We start from the raw sequence: 23,762 nt of genomic DNA on the forward strand, positions 1-23,762 counted from the left end.
TCCTCAGAACCCGACCTCCTATCCCGACCGCCTATCCTGTCCTCCTATCCCGTCCTCCTATCCCGTCCTCCTATCTCGACCTCCTATTCCGACCTCCTATCCCGACCTCCTATCCTGTCTTCTTATACCGTCCTCCTATCCCGACCGCCTATCCCGACCACCTATCCCGTCCTCCTATCTCGACCTCCTATCCCGACCTTCCCGTCCTCCTATCCCAACCTCCTATCCCGATCTCCAATCCTGACTTTCTATCCCGTCCTCATGTCCCATCCTCCTCTCCTGTCCTCCTATCTCGACCTCCTATCCCGACCTCCTATCCCGACCTCCTTTCCTGACCTCCTATCCCAACCTCCTATCCCGTCCTCCTATCTCAACCTCCTATTTCAACCTCCTATCCCGGCCTCCTATCCCGTCCTCCTATCTCAACCTCCTATTTCAACCTCCTATTCCGTCCTCATATCCCGTCCTCCTATCTCGACCTCCTATCTTTACCTCCTATCCCGACCTCCTATCCTGACCTCCTAACCCGTCCTCCTATCCCGACCTCCTATCTTGACCTCTTATAACGATCTCCTATCCCAACCTCCTATCCCGTCCTCATATCTCGTCCTCCTATCCCTCCTATCTCATCCTAGTATCCAGTCCTCCTATCTCGACCTCCAAACCCTACCTCCTATCCCGACCTCCTATACAGTCCTCCTATCCTGACCTCCTATCCCATCCTCCTATCCCGTCCTCCTTTCCCATCCTCTTATCTCGACCTCCTATCCCGATCTCCTATCCCTACCTCCTATCCCGTTCTCCTATCCCGACCTCCTGTCCCGACCTAATATCCCCTCCTCATATCCCGTCCTCCTATCTCAACCTCCCATCCCGTCCTCCTATCCTGACCTCCTATCCCATCCTCCTATCCCGACCTCTTATCCCGACCTCCCATCTCCTATAGACCTGTTAGTTTAACTTCTGTTTTATGTAAATTGTTTGAGGGTTTCCTAAGAGATGCTATTTTGGAATATCTTGATAAAAATAAATGTATGACCCAATATCAGCATGGATTTATGAGGATTCGGTCCTGTCAAACTAACCTGATCAGCTTTTACGAGGAGGTGAGCTCCAGACTGGACCAGGGGCAGTCGCTGGATGTCATATATCTGGATTTTTCCAAAGCAATTGATACGGTTCCACATAAAAGGTTGGTGCATAAAATGAGAAGGTTTGGGCTGGGGGAGAATGTGTATAAGTGATAGGAAACAGAGGGTGGTTATTAATGGTACTTATTCTGATTGGGTGACTGTTACTAGTGGGGTACCACAGGGATCTGTCTTGGGTCCTGTCCTATTTAATATATATATTAATGACCTTGCAGAGGGGTTGAATAGTAAAGTAGCAATCTTTGCAGATGACACTAAACTCTGTAAAGCGGTAAACACATTGGAGGACAGTGAACTGTTACAAATGGATCTGGATAGGTTGAAGGTTTGGGCTGGGAAGTGGCAGATGAGGTTCAACACTGATAAATGTAAAGTAATGCACATTGGAAAGAAAAATCTGGGCTGGAATCATTTATTAAATGGGAGAACACATGTGACGACTGACATGGAAACGGACTTAGAAGTCTTAGTTAACAGTAAATTTAGCTGTTAACTAAGCTAAATCATCCCTCCTATCCGACCTCCTATCCCGGCCTCCTATCTCGACCTCCTCTCCTGTCCTCCAGTGTCGGGCAGCTGCTGCCAAGGCTAATAAAATCATGGGGTGCATCAATAGGGGCATAGATGCCCATGACAAGGAAATAATTCTACCGCTGTACAAATCCCTAGTCAGACCACACATAGAATACTGTGTACCGTGCTGGGCACCAGTGTACAAGAAAGATATAGTGGAGCTGGAGAAGGTTCAAAGACGGGCAACCATCTTTGAGTAATACGGGGAATGGGAGGACTACAGTACCCAGAAAGATTATCAGAATTTGGGTTATTTAGTTTAGAAAAAAGAAGGCTTAGGGGAGACCTAATAACTATGCATAAATATATCAGGGGACAGTACAGAGATCTTTCCCATGATCTATTAATACCCAGGACTGATCTATAACAAGGGGGCATCCTCTATGTCTAGAGGAAAGAAGGTTTCTACACCAGCACAGACAGGGGTTCTTTATTGTGAGAGCAGTGAGACTGTGGAATTCTCTCCCGGAGGAGGTGGTCATGGTGAACTCTGTAATAGAGTTCAAAAAGGGTCTGGATGCATTTTTGGAGAGTAATAACATCGCTGGTTATGTATACTAGATTTATAGGGACAGAACGTTGATCCAGGGATTTATTCTGACTGCATATTGGAGTTGGGAAGGAATTTTTACCTCTAGTATGAGGGTTTTTTGCCTTTCTCTGGATCAACTCAACTCAATAAGGACTTATTAGGGTTATAGGTTGAACTTGATGGACTCTGGTCTTTTTTCAACCTTATGAACTATGTTACTATGTTACAATCTCAACCTCCTATCCCGACCTCCTATCTCGATCTCCTATCCCGTCCTCCTATCCCATCCTCATATCCCGTCCTCATATCCCGCCCTCCTATCCCGTCCTCCTATCCCGTCCTCCTATCTCGACCTCCTAACCCGACCTTCTATCCCGGCCTCCTATTTCGACCTCCTCTCCTGTCCTCCGAACCCTTCCTCTTATATTGACCTCCTATCTCTACCTCCTATCTTTACCTCCTATCCCGACCTCCTATCCTGACCTCCTATACCGTCCTCCTATCCCGACCTCCTATCCCGACCTCCTATCCCCTCCTCCTATCTCGACCTCCCATCCCGACCTCCTATCCGACCTCCTATCCCTACCTCCTATCACTTCCTCATATCCCGACCTCCTATCTCGACCTCCTATCTTGACCTCCTATCTCGACCTCCTATCCTGTCCTCCTATCCCGTCCTCCTATCCCATCCTCCTATCCCGTCCTCCTATCCCGTCCTCATATCCCGTTCTCATACCCTGTCCTCATATCCCGTCCTCTTATCTCAACCTCCTATCCTGACCTCCTATCTTGACCTCCTATCCCGTCCTCCTATCTCGACCTCCTATCTTTACCTCCTATCCCGACCTCCTATCCCGACCTCCTATACCGTCCTCCTATCCTGACCTCCTATGCCGACCTCCTATCCCGTCCTCCCATATCGACCTCCTATCTTGACCTCCTATCCTGACCTCCTATCCCGACCTTTTATCCCGACCTCATATCACGTCCTCCTATTGAAATATCTCAAGCCGTACAAAAGTTATGTGGGAACATACATTTCCCATTGATTTGCATGGGACTTGAAACAAAAACCCTGTCCCTCACAAATGGGGGTAGTTAAGGGTTAAATTAACTATCCTATATTTTAAGTCAACATATAAGTAACATGTGACCAAAAAAAAACAACCCACATGGCATACTATTTTGGAAACTACACCCCACAAGGCACGTAAAAAGGGGTACAGTGAGCCTTAACCCCACAGGTGTTTGATGACTTTTGGGTAAAATTGGATGTGTAAATGACATTTTGTTTTCCTCTAAAATGCAGTTTTTTTTCCTCAAATTTACCATTTTAATAGAGGTAATAGGAGAAAATGCCCCATAAAATTTGTAACCCCATTTCTTCTGAGTATAGAAATACCGCATGTGTGGACCTAAAGCTCCGCACTACAATGCTCAGAAGAGAAGGAGCCACATTTGGCTTTTTGAAAGCAAATTTTGCTGAAATGGTTTTTGGGGGGCATGTCACATTTAGGAACCCCTTATGGTGCCAGAACAGAAAAATAAAAAAAACCACACGGCATACTATTTTGGAAACTACACCCCTCAAGGCACATAACAAGGGATCCAGTGAGCCTTAACAACCTACAAGTGCTTGACGACTTTTCCTTAAAATCGGATGCGTCAATGAATCACTAAAATGCATTTTTTTAATACCAAATTTACCATTTTTTCAAGGGGTAATAGGAGAAAATGCCCCCCAAAATTATTTGTAAACCAATTTTTTCTGAGTATGGAAATACCCCATGTGTGGAAGTAAAGAGCTCTGCGGGTGCAATACAATACTCAGAAGAGAAGAGCAAATTTTGCTGAAATGGTTTTTGGGGGGCATGTCGCCTTTCGGAGGCCCCTATGGTTCCAGAACTGCAAACAAAAAAGCCCCCCAAAAAAACCACATGGAATACTATTTTGGAAACTACACCCCTCAAGGGGTACAGTGAGCCTTAACACCCCACATGTGTTTGATGACTTTTCCTTAACCCCTACAGGACCCATGACGTACCGGTACATCATGAGTCCTCTCCCGTTCTATAACGCGGGGCCATGACATGGCCCCGCGTCATAGCGGGTCGGGTCCGGCCTCTAACAAAGGCCGGGACCTATGGCTAATCGCAATGCCGCACACTATTAACCCTTTAGACGTGGCGTTCAAAGTATAACTCCGTGTCTAAAGTGAAAGTAAATCATTGCCAGTTAGCTCAGGGGGCTGTTCGGGATGTCCGTGGCGAAATCACGGCATCCCGAACAGCTGTGACACAGCAGGAGTGTCAGGATTCGGCAGGCTGGAGGTGGATCCTCTGTGTCAGAGAGGGATTGGCGTGGACCGTGTCGGTGGACCGGTTCTAAGTTGCTACTGGTTGTCACCAGAGCCCGCCGCAAAGCGGGATGGACTTGCAGCGGCGGTAGCAACCAGGTCGTATCCACCGGCAACGGCTCAACCTCTCTGACTGCTGAGATAGGCATGGTACAAGGGATTAGACAAAAGCAGGCTCGGACGTAGCAGAAGGTCAGGGCAGACAGCAAGGATCGTAGTCAGGGGCAACGGCAAGAGGTCTGGAACACACGCTAGGAACACACAAGGAACGCTTTCACTGGCACAATGGCAACAAGATCCGGCAAGGAAGTGCATGGGAAGTGAGGTAATATAGGGAAGTGCACAGGTGAAGACACTAATTAAAACCCATGCGCCAATCAGTGGCGCACCGGCCCTTTAAATCGCAAAGACCCGGCGCGCGCGCCCTAGGGAGCGGGGCCGCGCACGCCGGGGCAGTACAGACGGGGAGCGAGTCTGGTAAGCGGGTCGGGATGCGCACCACGAGCGGGCACGTCCCGCATCGCAAATCGCATCCCGGCTATGGACATTATCACAGCGCACCCGGTCAGCGGGTCTGACCGGGGCGCTGCGAACAGGAGAATGCTGTGAGCGCTCCGGGGAGGAGCGGGGACCTTGAGCGCTCGGCGTAACAGTACCCCCCCCCCCTTGGGTCTCCCCCTCTTTTTAGAACCTGAGAATTTGTGGATAAGGTCCTTGTCAAGGATGTTGTCCTCGGGTTCCCATGACCTCTCCTCCGGGCCGCAATTCTCCCAATCAACAAGAAACATTTTTTTACCTCTGACCGTCTTGGATGCCAGAATTTCTTTAACCGAGAAGATGTCAGAGGACCCGGAGACAGGAGTAGGAGCAACAACCTTAGGAGAGAAGCGGTTAAGGATGAGTGGTTTAATGAGAGAGACATGAAAAGCATTAGCAATACGGAGAGAAGGATGAAGAAGGAGTTTGTAGGAGACAGGGTTGATTTGGCATTTGATTTTAAAAGGACCAAGATAACGTGGTCCCAGTTTATAACTGGGGACACGAAAGCGGACATACTTGGCGGAGAGCCACACTTTGTCTCCAGGAGCAAAGACAGGAGGAGTTCTTCTTTTTTTGTCGGCATGTTTCTTCATCCGGGATGAGGCCTGTATGAGAGATTTTTGAGTCTCTTTCCAGATGGTGTAGAAGTCCTGAGTCACCTCATCAACAGCGGGCAAACCAGAAGGCATGGGAGTGGGGAGGGGGGGAAGAGGGTGACGGCCGTACACCACAAAGAATGGGGATTTAGCGCAAGACTCAGAGACTTTGAAATTGTACGAGAATTCGGCCCATGGTAGGAGATCGGCCCAGTCATCCTGGCAGGAGGAAACAAAATGTCGCAAATAGTCACCAAGAACCTGATTAACTCTTTCCACTTGCCCATTGTATTGGGGATGATAAGAAGACGAGAAGTTTAATTTGATTTTAAGCTGATTACAGAGGGCTCTCCAGAATTTCGACACAAATTGAACGCCTCTATCCGAGACGATATGCATAGGAAGCCCGTGAAGGCGAAAAATGTGCACAAAAAATTGTTTCGCCAACTGAGGCGCAGAAGGAAGACCTGGAAGAGGAATAAAATGTGCCATCTTGGAGAAACGATCAACGACCACCCAAATAACTGTGTTGCCATGGGATAAAGGTAAGTCTGTAATAAAGTCCATAGCAATCTGAGACCATGGTAGCTCAGGAACAGGCAGAGGATGGAGGAGACCGGCAGGCTTCTGGCGAGGAGTCTTGTCCCGGGCACAGACTGTACAAGCCTGAACAAAATCAGCAACATCTGCTTCCTGGGTAGGCCACCAATAAAAACGAGAGATGAGCTGGACGGATTTTTTGATGCCAGCATGGCCGGCGAGGTGTGAGGAGTGTCCCCACCTGAGAATCTTGAGGCGCTGGCGTGGAGGGACGAAGGTCTTTCCTGGAGGAGTTTGCCTGATGGAAGCTGGAGAAGCGGAGATCAGACAGTCAGGAGGAATAATGTGTTGCGGGGAGGCTTCCATTTCAGAGGCATCAGAGGAACGAGAGAGAGCTTCAGCCCTAATGTTCTTGTCAGCGGGGCGAAAATAAATCTCAAAGTTAAAACGGGCAAAGAACAACGACCACCTAGCCTGGCGAGGGTTCAGCCGTTGGGCAGACTGAAGATAAGAGAGATTCTTGTGATCGGTGTATATAATAACTGGGTATTTGGACCCCTCCAGCAGGTGCCTCCATTCCTTGAGAGCCAGTTTTATGGCCAGTAGTTCTCGATCCCCAATGGAGTAGTTTTTCTCCGCCGGAGAGAAGGTCCTAGAAAAGAAACCACAAGTAACAGCATGTCCGGAAGAATTTTTCTGTAGGAGTACAGATCCAGCTCTCACCGAGGAGGCGTCTACCTCCAGAGAGAAGGGTTTAGATGGATCAGGTCTGGAGAGTACGGGAGCAGAAGAAAAGGCAGTTTTGAGACGGTTGAACGCCTCTTCCGCTTGAGGAGGCCAGGACTTAGGGTTGGCATTTTTCTTGGTTAAGGCAACGATAGGGGCCACAATAGTGGAAAAATGCGGAATAAATTGTCTGTAATAATTGGCAAACCCCAAAAAAGTTGGATAGCACGGAGTCCGGAAGGGCGTGGCCAATCCAATACGGCTGATAGTTTGTCCGGGTCCATTTGGAGTCCCTGGCCAGAGACTAAATATCCTAGGAAGGGAAGAGATTGACATTCAAAGAGACATTTTTCCATCTTGGCATATAACTGATTGTCCCGAAGTCTCTGAAGAACCATGTGGACATGCCGGCGGTGTTCTTCTAGGTTAGAAGAAAAAATCAAAATATCGTCCAGGTAGACCACAACACAGCTATATAATAGATCACAAAAAATTTCATTTACAAAGTCCTGGAAGACGGCAGGGGCATTGCAAAGCCCAAAAGGCATAACCAGATATTCAAAGTGTCCATCTCTGGTGTTAAACGCGGTCTTCCACTCGTCCCCTTCCCTGATGCGGATGAGATTATATGCACCTCTTAAATCCAATTTGGTAAAGATGTTGGCACCTCGTAGGCGGTCAAAGAGTTCCGAGATAAGAGGTAGGGGATAGCGTTTTTTTATAGTGATTTTATTAAGACCGCGGTAATCAATGCATGGTCGTAAGGAGCCGTCTTTTTTGGAGACGAAGAAGAATCCAGCTTCGGCATGGGAGGAAGACTTGCAGATAAATCCCCTTTTTACATTTTCTTGGATGTACTCCGTCATGGCTTGTGTTTCCGGAGCAGACAGAGGATAGATTCTGCCCCGGGGTGGAGTAGTACCAGGGAGGAGATCAATAGGACAGTCATAAGGCCTGTGAGGAGGCAAAGTCTCTGCTTGTTTTTTGCAAAAAAACATCAGCATAGTCCAGATAGGCCTTGGGGAGACCTGGTATCGGAGGATCCATAGGGTTTTGACTGACAGGACTGGGAGCAGACATAAGACACTTTTTGTGGCAAGTAGTATCCCAGTTCTTGATTTCCCCGGTGGTCCAATCGAGGGTAGGGGAATGGCGTTGAAGCCAAGGTAGTCCAAGAAAAATTTCAGAAGTGCAGTTAGAGAGGACCAGAAATTCAATCTTTTCATGATGGGGTCCATTGCACATTAAGAGGGGTTCCGTGCGGTAATGCACAGTACAGTCCAATCTTTCACCATTAACAGAGGCGATGTAGAGGGGTCTGGCGAGACTGGTCACTGGGATGTTGAACTTGTTCACGAAAGAGGCCAAAATAAAATTTCCTGCAGATCCGGAATCCAAGAAGGCCACAGCTGAGAAGGAGAAGGTAGAAGAAGAAATCCGCACAGGCACAGTAAGACGTGGAGAAGCAGAGTTCACACCTAGAGCTGTCTCACCTTTGTGCGGAGTCGGAGTGCGTCTTTCCTGACGTGGAGGTCGGATAGGACAATCCTTCAAGAAGTGTTCGGTACTGGCACAGTACAGGCAAAGGTTCTCAATGCGGCGGCGTGTCCTCTCTTGAGGTGTCAGGCGAGACCGGTCTACTTGCATAGCCTCCACGGCGGAAGGCACAGGAACAGATTGCAGCGGACCAGAGAAGAGAGGAGTCGGGGAGAGAAACCGCCTCGTGCGAACAAAGTCCATATCCTGGCGGAGCTCCTGAAGCCTTTCGGAAAAACGCATGTCAATGCGGGTGGCCAGATGAATAAGTTCATGCAGGTTAGCAGGGATTTCTCGTGCGGCCAGCACATCTTTGATGTTACTGGATAGGCCTTTTTTGAAGGTCGCGCAAAGGGCCTCGTTATTCCAGGACAATTTGGAGGCGAGAGTACAGAATTGGATGGCGTACTCGCCAACAGAAGAATTACCCTGGACCAGGTTCAGCAGGGCAGTCTCGGCAGAAGAGGCTCGGGCTGGTTCCTCGAAGACACTTCGAATCTCCGCAAAGAAAGAGTGTACAGAGGCAGTGACAGGATCATTGCGGTCCCAGAGCGGTGTGGCCCATGACAGGGCTTTCCCAGACAGAAGGCTGACCACGAAAGCCACCTTTGACCTTTCAGTTGGAAATTGGTCTGACATCATCTCCAAATGCAGGGAACATTGCGAGAGAAAACCACGGCAAAGTTTAGAGTCCCCATCAAATTTGTCCGGCAATGAGGCTGGATGCGGCCACTCGCTGCAGAGGAGGTGCAGGAGCTGGCGGAGGAGATGGTTGCTGAAGCTGTGGTAGAAGCTGCTGTAGCATCACAGTCAGTTGAGACAGCTGGTGGCCTTGTTGCGCTATCTGTTGCGACTGCTGGGCGACAACCGTGGTAAGGTCAGCGACAACTGGCAGCGGGACCTCAGAGGGATCCATGGCCGGATCTACTGTCAGGATTCGGCAGGCTGGAGGTGGATCCTCTGTGTCAGAGAGGGATTGGCGTGGACCGTGTCGGTGGACCGGTTCTAAGTTGCTACTGGTTTTCACCAGAGCCTGCCGCAAAGCGGGATGGACTTGCAGCGGCGGTAGCAACCAGGTCGTATCCACCGGCAACGGCTCAACCTCTCTGACTGCTGAGATAGGCGCGGCACAAGGGATTAGACAAGAGCAGGGTCGGACGTAGCAGAAGGCCAGGGCAGGCAGCAAGGATCGTAGTCAGGGGCAACGGCAAGAGGTCTGAAACACAGGCTAGGAACACACAAGGAACGCTTTCACTGGCACAATGGCAACAAGATCCGGCAAGGAAGTGCAGGGGAAGTGAGGTAATATAGGGAAGTGCACAGGTGAAGACACTAATTAAAACCCATGCGCCAATCAGTGGCGCACCGGTCCTTTAAATCGCAAACACACGGCGCGCGCGCGCCCTAGGGAGCAGGGCCGCGCACGCCGGGGCAGTACAGACGGGGAGCGTGTCTGGTAAGCGGGTCGGGATGCGCACCGCGAGCGGGCGCGTCCCGCATCGCGAATCGCATCCCAGCTAGGGACATTATCGCAGCGCACCTGGTCAGCAGGTCTGACCGAGGCGCTGCGAACAGGAGAACGCTGTGAGCGCTCCGGGGAGGAGCGGGGACCCGGAGTGCTCGGCGTAACAAGGAGGGTCCCTTACCTTGCCTCCTGGTGTCCAATCGCCGTTTGACTGCTCAGTGCCTGAGATCTAGGCATGAGCAGTCAAGCAGCAGAATCATTGATCAATTGTTTCATATGAGAAACCTTTGATCAATGTAAAAGAGCTCTAACAATGCAAAAAAAAGTGAAAAAAAGGTGAATAAAGATCATTTAAACCCTTCCATAAATAAAAGTTTGCATCACCCCCCCCCCCCCCCTTTTCCCATAAAAAAAAACCAGTGTAAATAAAAATATACATATGTGGTATTTCAGCGTGCAAAAAAGTCCGAATTATAAAAATATATTGTTAATTAAACCGCTCGGTCAATGGCGTACACAAAATTCCAAAGTCCAAAATAGTGTATTTTTGGTCACTTTTCATATCATGAAAAAATTTATAAAAAGCGATCAATAAGTCCTATGAATACAAAATGGTACTGCTAAAAACTTCATGGTACTGCTAAAAACGAGCCCTCTCATACCGCCCCATACACGGAAAAATAAAAAAGTTATAGGGGTCAGAAGATGACAATTTTAAACGTTTAAATTTTCCTGCATGTAGTTATGATTTTTTCCAGAAGTAAGACAAAATCAAACCTATATAAGTAGGGTATCATTTTAATCATATGGACCGACAGAATAAAGAGAAGGTGTAATTTTTACCGAAAAATTTACTGTGTAGAAACGGAAGCCCCCAAAAGTTACAAAATGTTTTTGTTTTTTTCAATTTTGTCTCACAATGATAATTTTTTTCCGTTTCGCTGTAGATTTTTGGGTAAAATGACTAATGTCATTACAAAGTAGAATTGGTGGCGCAAAAAATAAGCCATCATATGAATTTTTAGGTTCAAAATTTAAAGAGTTATGATTTTTTTAAAGTAAGGAGGAAAAAACATAAATACAAAAATGGAAAAACCCCGGGTCCTTAAGAAGTTAAAGTCGGATGTGTAAATCATTTTTTTGTATGGAAATACGCCATATGTGAATGTAAAGTGCTTTGCGGGTGCACTATAATGTTCATAAGAGAAGATTCAAAAAAGTAAATGGGTGTGGCCTAACCATGCAGGTGAAGACTCAAATATGAAAAAAAAAAAAAGGAAAACAGAAAAGAGTGCAACAATGTGCCGTTATTCTGGTGGTGGTATGTAGATTTAACTGTGAGTGTAGGTGTGCTTACCTTCTCATGTTGCGCTCGGGGCACAACACCGCACGTGGCTTGGATCCCTGGTATACAGGGGTCATATGGTTCGGAAGGGTTGCTCGCACTCTGCCCCCTCGAGGAAAAGTCCCGGACATCTGGTTTGCTGAGAAGAAAAGTGTAGGATTTCTGATCACAAAAAGATGGTGCCTTGGAGCGCTCCTTTCCAAAAGGGAGGGTGTGGAGTTGATAGCCACACAATCGGAAGGTAGATAAAATCTGGAGATTTATTGCAGGGGAAAGTACAAACATAGGATAACGCATTTCGAGGGGTGGGACCCCCTCTTTGTCAGATCTGACGAAGAGGGGGTCCCACCCCTCAAAACGAGGCACCATCTTTTTGGGATCAGAGGCACCATCTTTTTGGGATCAGAAATCCTACACTTTTCTTCTCCGCTAACCATGCAGGTGTGAGGTTCACCTGGTGAGAGCTCCCGAACGTACCGAAGCTAGAAGCTAGAATTACCCCGATATTGGCTACATACCCGGGATAAAACTGTTGGCGTATCTGGAGCTGATTTCTCTAGCCCCTTGTTTCCCCAACTTATCTTTAAGTTAAGCAAAGGAACATGGCGGTATATACGAATCTATATTGGTGAATTATCCACTGCATCTATATGCAGTTTATACCGCCTCTCCCACTTACCCATCTGAAGAGACGAAAAATACCACTCCTCTGATTTTTACCCCTCCTCCGGACCTAGACAGCACAAGAGATTTGGCTAAGGTGTAATGCCGGGACAACGCAAATCTAACCTCACTCCCGGTCTCCAAGGTGGTCTGCATGGCAAGGCATGGGAGACATCATGTTTGAGGAAACACAAATTGGGATATATGCAGCTGTTACAGCACGTACCCTCCTGATGCAACGCAAAATACATCCATTATTTGAAGAAATAAAAAAAGTTGGAGGAACATATAGATGGTACCATCCTTTTCATTTAATAATTAAAAAAGACAATAATACTTTTTTTTGCATAAATATGAAGAGTTGGAAGAACTTTTTGCACTTCAGATTACATAGTTACATAGTTAGTACGGTTGAAAAAAGACATACATCCATCAAGTTCAACCAGGGTGTGGCGCGATATTGGGGAAGGGATGGGATTTTAGATTTCTTCATAAGCATTAATGTTATTTTGTTCCAGGAATGTATCTAATCCTGTTTTAAAGCTGTTAATTTTTCCTGCTGTGACCAGTTCCTGAGGTAGACTGTTCCATAAGTTCACAGTTCTCATGGTAAAGAAGGCGTGCCGCCCCTTGAGACTAAACTTTTTCTTCTCCAGACGGAGGGAGTGCCCCCTCGTCCTTTGGGGGATTTAACCTGGAACAGTTTTTCTCCATATTTTTTGTATGGGCCATTAATATTCTTATATACATTTATCATATCCCCCCTTAGACGTCTCTTCTCAAGACTCAAGACTAAACAATTGTAACTTCTTTAATTGCTCCTCATAGCTAAGATGTTCCATGCCCCATATTAGTTTAGTCGCGCATCTCTGCACCCTCTCCAGCTCCACAGTGTCCTTTTTATGGACTGGTGCCCAAAACTGAACAGCATATTCCAGCGTATTATGTCCCTGTCCCTCGAGTCCATGCCTCTTTTTATACATGACAATATCCTGCCGGCCTTGCAAGCAGCAGCCTGACATTGCATGCTATTCTGTAGTCTGTGATCTACAAGTACACCCAGATCCTTCTCTACCAGCGACTCTGCCAGTTTAATCCCCCCTAAGACATACGACGCATGCAGGTGCAGGTTATTAGTACCCAGAGGCATAACTTTACATTTATCCACATTGAACCTCATTTGCCAAATGGATGCCCAGACACCTAGTCTATCCAAGTCATCTTGTAACACCTATACACATCCTCTATAGACTGGACCGTGCTACAAAGCTTGGTGTCATCTGCAAATATAGAAACAGAGCTGTTAATGCCATCCTCTATATCATTGATAAATAAATTAAACAACAGCGGTCCCAGTACAGAACCTTGGGGTACACCACTAATAACCGGGGACCTATCAGAGTATGAATCATTGACCACCACTCTCTGGGTATGATCCATGAGCCAGTGTTCAATCCAGTTACAAACTAAAGTGTATACAATTTTGTTGATTTTGGGGCAGATTGTGAAGCACTGTCCTTCAGGCAATAAATGGGTTCCTGATGCCGTAGAGGTGGGGCCTGGGTCTGAGAATTTAAAATTTTTGGATTGCGGGTGCTACAAAAAAAGATGGACACACCCTAATCCGTTCAGTGGAGCGCGCCTGGACATCTGAGGGCATAACACACCTGTTATTGCTCGATCTCAGGAGAAGGGGGTTCATCATCGAGAGAAGAGAGTTGCAGGTTGCCCTTGAGTCAGCAAGGCGGTAGCACAGTTGGCAGTCAGCGTGGTGTGGCAGTAGTGGAAATTCTGGAGCCAAACGTGCCCGGGGGAGACCACCTGCTTCGCGGCAGCTTACCTTTCCGGGAGTTAGCGGGTTACCAGCACCGGTCGATGAAAGATAGAGACACGCTAATCCGTTGAGTGGAGCGCGCCTGCGGCCCCGGAAATCAGAGGGCATAACACACCTGGTATTGCTCAATCTCGCAATTGATCGTGCAAAGGTAGGGGGTTATTAAAGCCTTTTGGTTACTGCTGAGAGGCCTACTCTTGACTGCTCCTAGTGCAATGTATGGGGTAATTAAACACTCTTGGGTAGTGTTTTTATTTACTGATAATTTTATCAGTAATAAAATAGAATTTTCCAGAATGCTAATCGTTACACAATGGAACGCTTGTTGCGTGTGATTTTTTTATGAAAAAAAAATAAAAATACGGACAGGGATTAACTCTGTTTCATCATTTTGGGCGAAAAAAGTTCTTTGGTGATCTGATCTTTTGGAGACAGATGCGCTTACACACATATTGAATTTGTTTTTATAAAAAAATTTCAAACATTGTGTGGTTTATTATTTTTGAGAAGAATGTCTTTGGGTGGTCCACCGTCCTGCATTATAGAGTCTTGTTAACTGTTGGATAAGTGCTTGTTCTTACACAAAGGTATTTCTTTAAAAAATTTCTAAAATGTTGTTGTTTTTTGGAGGGGATTGTGAAGCCCGGGTGTGTACTGTTGCATCAGCCAACTCCAGGCTGTGTCCTTCAGGCAATATATGGGTTCCTGATGCCGCAGAGGTGGGGCCTGGGTCTTGAAATTTCAAATTTTTGGATAGCGGGTGCTACCAATGAGAAAGCTTTGACAAAAATGTCATATATTGAGTTGGTTTTTTTGGGGGGGGATTATGAAGCCCTGGTGTGTACTCTTGCATCAGCCAACTCCAGGCTGTGTCATGCAGGCAATATATGGGTTACTGATGCCGCAGGGGTGGGGCCTGGTTCTGGAAATTTCAAACTTTTGGATAGCGGGTGCTACCAATGAGAAATCTTTGACAAAAATGTCATATAATGTGTTGGTTTTTTGGGGGGGATTGTGAAGCCCTGGTGTGTACTCTTGCATCAGCCAACTCCAGGCTGTGTCATGCAGGCAATATATGGGTTACTGATGCCACGGGGTGGGGCCTGGTTCTGGAAATTTCAAATTTTTGGATAACAGGTGCTACCAATGAGAAATCTTTGACAAAAATTTCTCATTGTGTTGATTTTGGAGGGGGGATTGTGAAGCCCTGGTGTGTACTCTTGCATCAGCCAACTCCAGGCTGTGTCATGCAGGCAATATATGGGTTACTGATGCCGCAGGGGTGGGGCCTGGTTCTGGAAATGTCAAATTTTTGGATAGCGGGTGCTACCAATGAGAAATCTTTGACAAAAATGTCATATATTGTGTTGTTTTTTTTTTGGGGGGGGGGATTGTGAAGCCCTGGTGTGTACTGGTGCATCAGCCAACTCCAGGCTGTGTCCTACAGGCAATATACGGGTTACTGATGCCGCAGAGGTGGGGCCTGGGTCTGGAAATTTCTAATTTTTGGATAGCTGGTGCTACCAATGAGAAATCTTTGTAAAAAATTTCATATATTGTGTTGGTTTTTTTTTTGGTGGGGGGGGGGGATATTGAAGCCCTGGTGTGTAGTGTACTACTGCATCAGCCAACTCCACGCTGTGCCATTCAGCCACTAAATGGTCTCCTCTTGCTGCTAACATGTCCACGCTATGTCATTCAGTCACTATATGGTCTCCTGACACTGATGCCACCACCAGGCTCTGTGTGGCAGTGATTCTAAGAGCGATGCCGGTAATCTGCATGCTATTCTGAATAACAGTATTATTTCACTACCCCAGCACACTCCATATGTGTTTTATGACACAGCAAATTGTTCTATACCCCTATAGAGGCTGTATGTAGGCTAGAAATAGCCTTTTTTAACATCGATTCGCCGCAAATAAATTCGGATCGAAACAAACTTTTCAGGAAAATTCGGCGAATCGGCCGAATCGAATTTTTGAAAAGTTTGCTCATCTCTAGTTCTGACATAAACGCAAATAAATAAATACCCACATGTGACCCCATTTTGGAAACTACACCCCTCACGCAATGTAGTGAGCCTGAACACCCCACAGGTTTTTGAAGAATTTTCATTAAAGTTGGATGAGAAAATGAAAAAAAAAATTTCACTAAAATGTTACCCTAAGTTTTTCATTTTCACAAGGGAAAATAGGAAAAAAAGCCCCCCAAAATTTGTAACCCCATTTCTTCTGAGTAAGAAAATACCCCATATGTGGATGTAAAGTGCTCTGAGGGCAAAGTACAATGCTCAGATGAGAGGGAGCGCCATTGGGATTTTGGAGAGTGAATGTGTCTGAAATTGAAGGCCATGTGTGTTTACAAAGCCCCCATAATGCCAGAACAATCGACCCCCCACATGTGACCCCATTTTGAAAACTACACCCCTCACGTAATGTAATAAAGGGTGCAGTGAGCATTTACACCCCACAGGTGTCTGACAGATTTTTGGAACACTCGTACGTGAAAATGAAAAATTTAATTTTTCATTTGCACAGCCCACTATTTCAAAGATCTGTCAAACGCCAGTGGTGTGTAAATACTCACTGCACCCCTTATTATATTCTGTGAGGGGTGTAGTTTCTAAAATGGGGTTACATGTGGGGGTCCACTGTTCTGGCACTACGGGGGGCTTTGTAAACACACATGGCCGCTGACTCCCATTCCAAACAAATTCACTCTCTGAAAGCTCAATGGCCCTCCTTCTCTTCTGAGCATTGTAGTGAGCCAGAAGAGCACTTGATGTCCACACATGGGGTATTTCCATACTCAGAAGAAATGGGGTTACAATGGGGGTCATTTAGTCCTATTACCCCTTGTAAAAATGTAACATTTGGGGGAAAAGCAGCATTTTAGTGAAAAAAATATTCATTTACACATCCAACTTTAACGAAAAGTCGTCAAAAACCTGTGGGGTGTTAAGGCTCACTGTACCCCTTGTTACATTCCTTGAGGGGTGTAGTTTCCAAAATAGTATGCCATGTGAGGGTTTTTTGCTGTCCTGCCACCATAGGGGCTTCCTAAATGGGACATGCCCCCCAAAAACCATTTCAGCTAAATTTGCTTTCCAAAAGCCAAATGTGACTCCTTCTCTTCTGAGCATTGTCGTGCACCAGCAGTGCACATGACGTCCACACATGGGGTATTTCCATACTCAGAAGAGATGGGGTTACAAATTTTGAGGGTCATTTTCTACTATCACCCCTTGTAAAAATGTAAAATTTGGGGGAAAAGCAGCATTTTAGTGAAAAATAATTTAATTCATACATCCAACTTTAACGAAAAGTCATCAAACACCTGTGGGGTGTTAAGGCTCACTGGACCCCTTGTTACATTCCTTGAGGGGTGTAGTTTCCAAAATACTATGCCATGTGTTTTTTTTTTTTTTTTTTGCTGTCCTGGTTCCATAGGGGCTTCCTAAATGTGACATGCCCCCCCTAAATGTGACATTCCCTTCTGAGCCCTCTACTGCACCCGCCGAACACTTGACATACACATATGAGGTATTTCCTTACTCAAGAGAAATTGGGTTACACATTTTAAGAAGATTTCTCTCCTTTTACCCCTTGTAAAAATTCAAAAACTGGGTCTACAAGAACATGCCAGTGTAAATAATGAAGATTTAGAATTTTCCCCTTCAATTTGCTGCTATTCCTATGAAACACCTAAAGGGTTAACAAACCTTTTGAATGTGATTTTGAATACTTTGACGGGTGCAGTTTTTATAATGGGGTCATTTGTGGGGTATTTCTAATATGAAGGCCCTTCAAATCCACTTAAAAACTGAACTGGTCCCTGAAAAATTTCGATTTAGAAAATTTTGTGAAAAATTGGAAAATTGCTGCTGTACTTTGAAGCCCTCTGATGTCTTCCAAAAGTAAAAACATGTCAACTTTATGATGTAATCATAAAGTTGACATATTTTATATGTGAATCAATATATAATTTTTTAAATTTCTATTTTCCTGATAAGCAGAGAGCTTAAAAGATACCGTATATATTCGAGTATAAGCCGATCCGAGTGTAAGCCGAGGCCCCTAATTTCAACCCAAAATCCCAGGAAAAGTTATTGACTCGAGTATAAGCCTAGGGTGGGAAATACATCATCCCCCCCTGTCATCATCCAGACCCCTGTCATTAACATCCTCATCATCATCACCCCTTCATCATCCCCACCCCCCTTCATCATCCCCTTGTCATCATCCCACAACCCCCCTTCATCATCCCCTTGTCATCATCCCCACCCCCCTTCATCATCCCCTTGCCATCATCCCACACCCCCCTTCATCATCTCCTTGTCATCACCCACCCTCAGTGGTCTTCAACCTGCGGACCTCCAGAGGTTTCAAAACTACAACTCCCAGCAAGCCCGGGCAGCCATCGGCTGTCCGGGATTGCTGGGAGTTGTAGTTTTGAAACTTCTGGAGGTCCGCAGGTTGAAGAACACTGCGGCCTTCGACATCATCCAGCCCCCTCTCACCCCCTTTAGTTCTGTACAGTACTCACCTCCGCTCGGCGCTGGTCCGGTGCTGCAGGACTGTCCGGTGAGGAGGTCGTCCGGTGGAATAGTGGTTCCGGGCTGCTATCTTCACCGGGGAGGCCTCTTCTCCGCGCTTCGGGCCCAGAATAGAGGTGTTGCCTTGACGATGATGCAGAAGTACGTTGGTAATGAACGTACCTCTGCGTCGTCGTCAAGGCAACGTGACTATTCTGGGGCCGGGCCCGAAGCGCTTAGAAGAGGCCTCCCCGGTGAAGATAGCAGCCCGGAACCCCTATCCCACCGGACGACCTCCTCACTGGACAGTCCTGCAGCACCGGACCAGCGCCGAGCGGAAGCGAGTACTGTACAGAACTAAAGGGGGTGAGAGGGGGCTGGATGATGTCGAAGGCCGCAGTGGTCTTCAACCTGCGGACCTCCAGAGGTTTCAAAACTACAACTCCCCTTGCTGGGAGTTGTAGTTTTGAAACCTCTGGAGGTCCGCAGGTTGAAGACCACTGCGGGTGGAGAGTTCACTCGAGTATAAGCCAAGGGGGGTGTTTTCAGCACGAAAAATCGTGCTGAAAAACTCGGCTTATACTCGAGTATATACGGTATAAAAATGCAAAATTTTCCAATTTTTCACCAAGAAATGATGCAAGTATGGACAAAATGTTACCACTAACATAAAGAAGAATATGTCACGAAAAAACTATCTTGGAATCAGAATGAAAGGTAAAAGCATTCCAGAGTTATTAATGCTTAAAGTGAGATTAATGTGAGATTAAAGTGAGATTAATGCTTAAAGTGGTCAGATGTGCAAAAAATGGCCGGGTCCTACAGTGAAAATTGGCTGGGTACTCCCACGGAAAACTTTTTTTTTTTTAAATCAACTGGTGCCAGAAAGTTAAACAGATTTGTGAATTACTTCTATTAAAAAATCTCAATCCTTTAAATACATTTAATGGGGTGTATACTACAGAGGAAATGCTTTTCTTTTTGGATTTCTCTGATGTCATGACAACAGTGCTCTCTGCTGACTTCTGCTGTCCATTTTAAGAACTGTTCAGAGAACCATATGTTTGCTATGGGGATTTTCTCCTGCTTTCTACAGTTTAAAAAATGGACAGCAGAGGTCAGCAGAGAGCACTGTGGTCATGACATCAAAGAAATCCAAAAAGAAAAGCATTTCTTCTGTTGTATATAGCCCCTAAAAAGTACCGGAAGGATTAAGATTTTTTAATAGAAGTCATTTACAAATCTGTTCAACTTTCTGGCACCAGTTGATTCCACGGAGGTACCCCTTTAAGGTCAAAACAGGCTATTGCCGGCTTACAACGAAAAGCGAAAACCAATCACTACTTATCAAAACTTTTGAAAAGCTTGTACATCTCTTATCAGGAGCTTATTTTGACCCTGTTTCTCTTTAAAAAAAAAAAAAAAAAAAAGGTATACGTACTGTTACAGAGAACTACATCAAGTGCCTGAATATTTCCTGGAATTTCCACTTTAACATTTGACCTAAGAGAAAAAAGATAGATACAGTAAAACCTTTTAAAAGACAACCTGAGTAGAACACTTCCTCATGCAGACAAGATATTTAGTAATTGATATTCAGTCATCCATATACAATGCAGAGTGGCCATTTTCTTTGAGAAGTCCACTTCCACAGAAGAGCATGTTTCAATGCAATTATGTGGTGGTCTACTAAGAGTTTTCACTATACATTAAATTAGCAAGTATATATTTACAAATATTTGACAAGAGCTTCCCAGACTTCTACACATTATTTTTTCAGTACAATTAGGTAGCTTCTAAAAAAAAGACTTGTGGTCAGTAAAAAAAAAGAAAGAAATATATTTGTTTAATCATTTTATAGGCTCAGTTGTCCTGTTTCCAGTGTTTTTACTTTCTTTCTACAAACATCCTCCAGTTCCCAAGTTATAGGATTTTTACAATTTGGTTGCCTTATCATTGGATTACCAGACTGCAAGGAATGTTGTTGTAAAATTGGGTGTGAATGCTAGGCTAAAGGGGTGTTATTAGAAGTTTCATAACCTTAAGGACGCAGGACGTACTCAAACGGCCCCTTTTCTGAGTCCTTAAGGACCTGGGGAGCAGCAGTTGCAGATGAGTGACAGCCTCCTACTGTTGCTTAGCAACAGCTCCCAGCATGCAAAAAGGGCATGCTGGGAGCTATAGTTATGCAACAGCAGGAGGCAGACCACCACAACTCCCAGCATTCCCTTATAGGCATGCTGGGACTTATAGTTTGAAACAGCTGGAGTATCATTTTTTCTATGGAAAAGTGTACCTTCAGCTGTTGTATAACTACAACTCCCAGCTTGCACAAACAGCTAAAGTGCATGCTGCGAGTTGTAGTGGTGCATCTGCTGGTTGCATAACTACAACACCCAGCATGCCCGTTGGCTGTCGGTGACTGCTGAGAGTTGTAGTTTTGCAACAGCTGAAGGCACACTGGTTGTGAAACTCAGAGTTTTTTTTTTACCTGACTCATTGTTTCAATACCGGTGTGCCTCCAGCTGTGGCAAACTACAACTCCCAGCATGCACCGTACATGCTGGGAATTGTAGTTTTGCAACAGCTGGAGGCACACTGGTTGTGAAACACTGAGTTAGGTCACAAACTCAGTGATACACAACCAGTGTGCCTACAGCTGTTGCACAACTAAAACTCTCAGCATGTACAGTCTGTCAGCGCATGCTGGGAGTTGTAGTTTTGCAACAGCTGGATGTTCTCCCCCCCCCCCCCTCAATGTGAATGTACAGGGTACACTCACATAGGCTGAGGTTTACAGTAAGTATCCGGCTGCAGGTTTGAGCTGCGGCAAATTTTCTGCCGCAGCTCAAACTGCCAGCGAGAAACTACTGTGAACCCCTGCCCGTGCGACTGTACCCTAAAAACACTACACTACACTAACACAAAATAAAAAATAAAAAGTAAAAAACACTACATATACACATACCCCTACACAGCCCCCCTCCCCAATAAAAATGAAAAATGTCTGGTACGCCACTGTTTCCAAAACGGAGCCTCCAGCTGTTGCAAAACAACTACTCACAGTATTACCAGACAGCCACTGACTGTCCAGGCATGCTGGGAGTTTTACAACAGCCGGAGGCACCCTGTTTGGGAATCACTGGCGTAGAATACCCCTATGTCCACCCTTATGCAAGTCCCTAACTTAGGCCTCAAATGCGCATGGCGCTCTCACTTTGGAGCCCTGTCGTATTTCAAGGCAACAGTTTAGGATCACGTATGGGGTATCGCCATACTCGGGAGAAATTGTGTTACAAATTTTGGGGGGTATTTTCTGCTTTTACCCTTTTTAAAAATGTAAAATTTTTGGGAAAACGAGCATTTTAGGTAAAACGAGCATTTTTTTTACATATGCAAAAGTCGTGAAACACCTGTGGGGTATAAAGGTTCACTTAAACCCTTGTTACGTTCCCCGAGGGGTCTAGTTTCCAAAATAGTATGCCATGTGTTTTTTTTTTTGCTGTCCTGGCACCATAGGGGCTTCCTAAATGCGGCATACCCCCAGAGCAAAATTTGCTCTCAAAAAGCCAAATGTGACTCCTTCTCTTCTGAGACCTGTAGTGCGCCAGCAGAGCACTTTTCACCCCCATATGGGGTGTTTTCTGAATCGGGAGAAATTGGGCTTCACATTTTGGGGGGTATTTTCTGCTATTACCCTTTTTAAAAATGTAAAACTTTTGGGAAAACAAGCATTTTAGGAAATTTTTTTTTTTTTTTTACATATGCAAAAGTCGTGAAACACCTGTGGGGTATTAAGGTTCACTTTACCCCTTGTTATGTTCCCCAAGGGGTCTAGTTTCCAAAATGGTATGCCATGTGGGTTCTTTCTTGCTGTTCTTGCACCATAGGGGCTTCCTAAAGGTGACATGCCCCCCAAAAACCATTTGTCGCTCCTTCCCTACTGAGCCCTCTACTGCGCCCGCTGAACACTTAACATAGACATATGAGGTATGTCCTTACTCGAGAAAAATTGGGTTTCAAATACAAGTAGAAATTTTCTCCTTTGCAAAAATTCAAAAATTGGGTCTACAAGAACATGCAAGTGTAAAAAATGAAGATTGTGAATTTTCTCCTTCACTTTGCTGCTATTCCTGTGAAACACCTAAAGGGTTAAAACGCTGACTGAATGTCATTTTGAATACTTTGGGGGTGCAGTTTTTATAATGGGGTCATATGTGGGGTATTTCTAATATGAAGACCCTTCAAATCCACTTCAAAACTGAACTGGTCACTGAAAAATAGTGAATTTGAAAATTTTTTGAAAAATGTGAAAATTGCTGCTGAACTTTGAAGCCCTCTGGTGTCTTCCAAAAGTAAAAACTCATAAATTTTATGATGCAAACATAAAGTATATAAAAGATAAAACTTCGCACACCACTTCTCACGGTGAAGTAGATTTAGATTTTATTAGCAATCCAATAGTTAAACAGTATGATGATTCGGTCCTACCTGGACCATCATCAGATCTATAAGTTATACAAACAAAAGATATCAAAAAAGGGGAAAAGAAGTAAACAAAATGCCTAGTAAAATAATGGTTAAGGAAAAAAAGAAACATAATTGTACAGTAATATCCAAGTGATGGCCGACTAGAATCCAATCAATCTCTGTAGTAACTACTGGGATCATTAATTTAAAAAGAACTGGTACCTAATCATACAGTGGCAAGTCTCATAGGATCTAAAATACAAATTAGGACATGACACAGCCGTGGATAGGATCAAGTGTGCGTATTAAAGGTGAATGCAACGCCATAAACAAGGTATGTCATAGGTATAAAATTAGCAAGATCTGATATAATATATACAAACAGGTATAACAATGCACAAAGCATGTGGGTGAAATACCGTAACCGGGATATGACATAAGTATACAGCCTGCAAGATCTGTTATCATATATATACGGGTATAACATTGTATAGAATATTCAATGCAGAAATACGTCACTCTCAAAAATGTTGTGGGTGCTGGAGTTAGGAATCCCAATCCTTACATGTATATAAAAGATAAAACTTCACACACCACTTCTCACGGTGAAGTAGATTTAGATTTTATTAGCAATCCAATAGTTAAACAGTATGACGTTTCGGTCCTACCTGGACCTTCATCAGATCTATAAGTTATACAAACAAAAGATATCAAAAAAGGGGAAAAGAGATAAACAGAATGTCTAGTAACATAATGGTTAAGGAAAAAAAGGGAAACATAATTGTACAGTAATATCCAAGTGAAGGCCGACTCAAATCCAATCAATCTCTCTAGTGACTACTGGGATCATTAATTTACAAAGAACTGGTACCTCATCATACAGTGACAAGTCTCATAG

General features: G+C 45.1%; 1 protein-coding gene across 1 annotated transcript in view; it reads right to left on the minus strand.

The window, feature by feature from the left end:
• LOC130293619 (NXPE family member 4-like) overlaps positions 1-23,762 on the minus strand; it is a 255,971-nt gene that overhangs the window by 91,141 nt on the left and 141,068 nt on the right. Inside the window, exon 3 of the mRNA XM_056542504.1 lies at positions 19,836-19,897. Coding sequence (XP_056398479.1) covers positions 19,836-19,897 — 62 coding nt within the window. The remainder of the gene's footprint in view (positions 1-19,835; positions 19,898-23,762) is intronic.

The sequence above is a fragment of the Hyla sarda genome, chromosome 10 (genome assembly GCF_029499605.1).
Source record: "Hyla sarda isolate aHylSar1 chromosome 10, aHylSar1.hap1, whole genome shotgun sequence".
NCBI lineage: Eukaryota > Metazoa > Chordata > Amphibia > Anura > Hylidae > Hyla > Hyla sarda.